This window comes from Erigeron canadensis, chromosome 8 (assembly GCF_010389155.1).
Source record: "Erigeron canadensis isolate Cc75 chromosome 8, C_canadensis_v1, whole genome shotgun sequence".
Taxonomy (NCBI): Eukaryota; Viridiplantae; Streptophyta; class Magnoliopsida; order Asterales; family Asteraceae; genus Erigeron; species Erigeron canadensis.
In genome coordinates this window covers 38,273,940-38,278,963 of record NC_057768.1, presented here as the reverse complement: position 1 = coordinate 38,278,963, position 5,024 = coordinate 38,273,940, and the positions used below count along the sequence as shown (strand labels likewise).

At 35.7% G+C, this 5,024-nt stretch overlaps 1 protein-coding gene across 1 annotated transcript; it reads left to right on the top strand.

Moving 5' to 3' along the window:
* Window positions 1-2,920: 2,920 nt before the first annotated feature.
* Window positions 2,921-3,682, top strand: LOC122610784. The gene has a single exon (XM_043783741.1). It carries the CDS (start codon window positions 2,921-2,923, stop codon window positions 3,680-3,682), a length of 762 nt encoding a protein of 253 aa, XP_043639676.1.
* The last annotated feature ends 1,342 nt before the right edge of the window (window positions 3,683-5,024 follow it).

The window sequence follows — 5,024 nt, the reverse complement described above, 5'->3', positions numbered from 1 at the left end:
AACTTGGTCCAAACTTAACTTTCAGTTTATTTTGCTCCGTTAGTCAGTCCATGTGCTAGGCACGTGTTAGGTAATTTAGTCTTTTTACACAAAAAGGACCATTCTTGCAAACTAACTGAGGTTTTATTTTTCTTTATTCTTATAATTAATATTAATGTATTATCATCATCATCATCATCAACCATTAATAAAAGGAAATTTCATGATCTTCAAACAAAAAGTTTATGTATTTTTCATCATCTGGTCAACTTTACATCCCTCAACCTCTTTTATTCAACCATCATCATTATCAACAACAATAACAGATCTAAAACTTAATATTACAATAATGTAACCCTAATCTAATATAAAAAACAAATGTAAAATATGACCAAACCTTCAACTTGATGTTGAAAAAAGCTTGAACATGAGTATAATTTGATGTGGCGGTGGAAGATCCGAAGTGGCATCAACGATTCTGAATGGTGGTTGCGGTGGCGGATCTGAAAAGAGACGGCGGCGGCGGTGGTGAACGGTGGTCGCAGTAGCGGATCTGAAGGCAACGACGACGGCAAATCTGAAGGGCGATAGTGGCGTTGTGGCGGTGGTGCTCTAGTGCTAGCAAGGATCTAAGATACGGTGTGTTTGTAGTTGGATTGTATGGCTTGATTTCCTATTTATTGTTGTCCTAAAATTAGATAAAAGGGTTTTGTTATCTTTTCTTTTCTTATGATGGTGAAATTGTGTGGTTAGTGGTGGAAAAGACGAAAAGGGTGAAAAACTCAAATCTGACTATGACTTAATGTGAAATAGTATGATCAATTTTTTTTTCTTTTCTGAAACATATTTGATTAGTTTAAGCTATTCATGTGAGTTATAGTTTAATTGTTTTTCTTATTATTTTTTTTCTTTGTTTTTAAATCTTCTTTTTTGAAACAAAACTAATTCAAACAATTTATGTTTGAGTTAAATCTTCTTTCTGAAACACACAAATTAATCAAGTTTATGGATTTTGGTTTTGATTTATTGAAACAGTGGTATGTGAGTAACATATAAGAATAAGATATAGATTAATTGCGTTTATGATTTGTGTTTGAAAAAAAAGTTTAATTGCAAGAATGGTCCTTTTTGTGTGAAAAGACTATATTACCAATCACATGTCTAGCACATGGACTGACTAACGGAGCAAAATAAACGGTATGTTAAGTTTGGAGCAAGTTTGCCAAAAGGTTCCACTTGTGACTCCAAAATCGTCACTTTACAAATGTTTGGACCGAGATTGCAATTGAGGTGATAACAGAGGGACCAAAAATGCATTTCGTTTTAATTATTATTATTATTATTATTATTATTATTATTATTATTATTATTATTATTATTATTAATGTTCACTTACAAATAGAATTCAAAAATGAACATCTAAACAATAGGTATAGATATCATATACTACAGAATTATGATAAACATGCAAATAGAATAATCAAATGATCTGAATGATCATTTGATGTAGAAACCCTAATCAAAAGAGAGAAAGAACAATGTAAGTAAAGGGGAAAGCTACCAAAATACGTATAAACTTGCCATAAGCTTCCCAAAATATTAAGCCTGCATTGTCTAGTAAATATGTAAGTAAAGGGGGAAGCTATCATGTTGTTAACAACATCTACCTGGCTGTTGTTGCCGCCACATCTAAGGGGGTGATTATTTGTTTATCACATGAGAAAATCAGGGGAGATGTTTGTGAAAGCAACAGTACTACTGTTAACAGCAGAATATATTTTCCCGTAAGTAAAATGGTAAAACAATAATCCAAGTTCGGATTGTTTTACCTTAATTTTATCAAGTTCAATTTTGTTAACAAGGAACTCCAAGAAGATACATTATTTGTCATTTGAGTAGAAGACTGAATGATCAATAATGATGATCAGGCCGTAAGATTGAATTCAAGCTATTGCAATTGGAAATGGCACCAAATAGACATAAACAAACTGCCGCTAAAAATGATATATGTCAGATGACGTTGTGTTTAAGGGTACCTTTACCTTTAGAGATAGTCTATATAGGTACTATATATATGTCACACGATCCATAGGTGTGGCGACAACGACAACCGGTGATGGTGTCGGGATGAATGGTGGTGAGTGGTGATGGCAGTGGTGTGGTGATAATGGTGTGAGTATTAATTTAAAAGTGATTAATATAAAAGAAAATGATATATTTATTTTAAAAATTGAGAGATTTATGTTGTAAATATTTATTAAGGTTATTATAAGTAACTAGGTGAAAATGTATCAATTATTAAAAATGAGATATTTTGGAGTTATCAGTTATTTAGTGAAAAATTAGAAAAATTAGAGGAAACAGATATTTATAAGGGGGGAAGGAGTGGGGGTCGGGTAGGGCTCGGGTTCCCCTAACCCGATCGGTAACACCATTTCCACCGTTCGGCTAAGACTCGGGTAGGTTAACATCGGGTATCAAATTGAGTAAGGAAGCCGAGCGCCGGGTATGACTTTTGAACGTTGGAATCTGTGGTCCCCCCCCCCCCCCCAAAAAAAAACGGCTACATAGTGATTTATTTAAAAAAAAAAAAAAAAACCTTTCTCCCAATATATACATATACAACTTTTTATATTCATTTTAACACACACAACAAACACACATCATTTTAACACACAAAAAAAGAAAACCCTTTTCTCCTAAAATGTCTAGTTCATCGGAATCTCGTTGTGTCGTTGTCGGATCGGATTCATCATCCGAATCCGATGGTATGTTCCTGCATAACGCACTTCAGTGGATGGAAGACACGACATCTTCCAACGTGGTTCAAAACCGCTGAACCATAGAGCGCCAATGCGAAATTGGTCATCAAATTTTACTTAATGATTGGTTCGTTGATGAGCCAAAATACGATAACGCTTACTTTCGAAAGAAATTTCGAATGGAAAAAAGTATGTTTTTGAAAATCGTCGACGACATCGAGGCGAATTTTCCATATTTTAAAGACGGGTTCGATGCACGTGGGCGAGGTAGTTTCAAACCGCTCCAAAAAGTCGCATCGGCGGTACGCCAACTCGCAACGGGCAATCCGCCCGACGAGTACGATGAGTACTTACAAATGGCCGCGAGAACCGGCCGCGATTCTCTTGATCATTTTTGTGACGCCATCATTAAGTTGTATGGCCGTGAGTACTTACGTAGGCCTACCCAACACGACGTTGCTCGTATTTTCCAAGCTCACGAAGAGCGCCACCACATGTCGGGGATGCTTGGTAGCATTGATTGTGCACATGTCGAGTGGTTAAATTGTCCAAGACACTTGAAAGGACAATATACGAGAGGCGACCATGGCGTTCCCACTATTATGCTTGAGATAACCGCTTCTCAAGACTTGTGGATTTGGCATGCTTATTTTGGTGCTCCTGGTTCAAACAACGACATCAATGTGTTGAACCAATCCGACTTGTATTACACGGAGCGAAATGGCACGGCCCCGGATACTTCATTCGTCGTTAATGGTCGGCAGTACAAACATGGTTATTATCTAACCGACGGCATCTACAACAAGTGCTCGACGTTTGTTAAAGCATACCCGTATCCTACTGACCCGAAGGAGAAAAGATTCAAGAAGTTACAAGAGGGGGGCGAGGAAAGATGTGGAGCGTGCTTTTGGGGTTCTAAAAGGAAAATGGAAGATTCTTAGACGTCCTCTCCGACCACTGATCAAAGACAAGATTGGTCAGTATGTTTACGCGACGTGTATTTTGCATAACATGGTGATAAAAGGTGATGGTAGAGCTATCTCGCCGGTTCACATCATGGACCAACCGGTCCAACCGGTGTGGGACGAGACCTTTTACGCGGAGTTGCGAAACGAAGACATCCATCATCGTCTTCGTTATGACCTCACTGAACACGTGTAGGCTCAAGACTTGGGACATCCCGATGACTAGTTTTTTTTTTATTTTTAAATAAGTCTAGTTTTTTATTTTAATGTTTTTTTTATTATGTATTGTTTTTATTTTAATGTTTTTTTTAATTATGTATTGTTTTTTTTAAGTGTTATGTAATGTTTTTTTTAAGTTTTTAATAAAATGTTTAGTTAAATGATTGGTGGAATAAAAATTAAAAGAAAATAAATTTGAGTATGTTTAATTAATTGGGTATGTAATTCAAGTATTTTAGGTAAAAATTGGGTTAAATTAGGTAGTGGTGAGTTGAAAGGTTTTGATTGGATAAAGAACTGGGTATATTAACCAATTCTACAACCACTCTTTTCCCCTAATGTAGGAAAGATAATATTTGATTTATAACCCTTTATCATTCGACAATAATATAAAACTTTCTGTCCTTTGTACATAATAAACTAGTGAGTGTCAGCATCCTATTGCTTCCTATTGAAGGTTTAGAACTATGCGTATACGTACATCCTCGCTACCATAGGTTAGTACGTGTACTCGTGTAGTGCCTTTTTTTTTTTTGGATCAAACGTTGTGTAGCTCAAAGCTTTAAATGGGAAAATAGGTGACGTGGAAATTAATAAAAGGACGACGGTAGTGGTAAACAAAGGTAATGTTGGTGACAATAAAAATAATTAAAGGACAAAGGATTGTTTTCTTTTCAACAAACTTAATCGTTAAACAAACGACAATAAAGGTGTACTATGTGAAGTAGGAGTTTGCATGCATTTTTTTTATTTTATTATTTATATATATGAAAATATATAACTACTTTATAATTTGAGAAAAAAAAACATATAGGGGTCATCTTTACAAGTTAAAACCCACGTACATTTGTCATTTGAGTATTGCTTAAAACTCACATATATGTTCAATCACATGAAAAATGACATATATAAGGACGATGGCGATGGGGCCATGTCTAGCGGAAAACACCGCCGTCACGCTTTAGGCATGGGTTAGACATGGATGTTTTAGGAAAACATTGTCGTTTAGACGTGGAAGGAGAGGGAGATATTTAATGATTTAAGGGGGGATAAGAGAAAGAGTGGATATGATTGGAGGAAAATAGTAAAGGGATGGTGA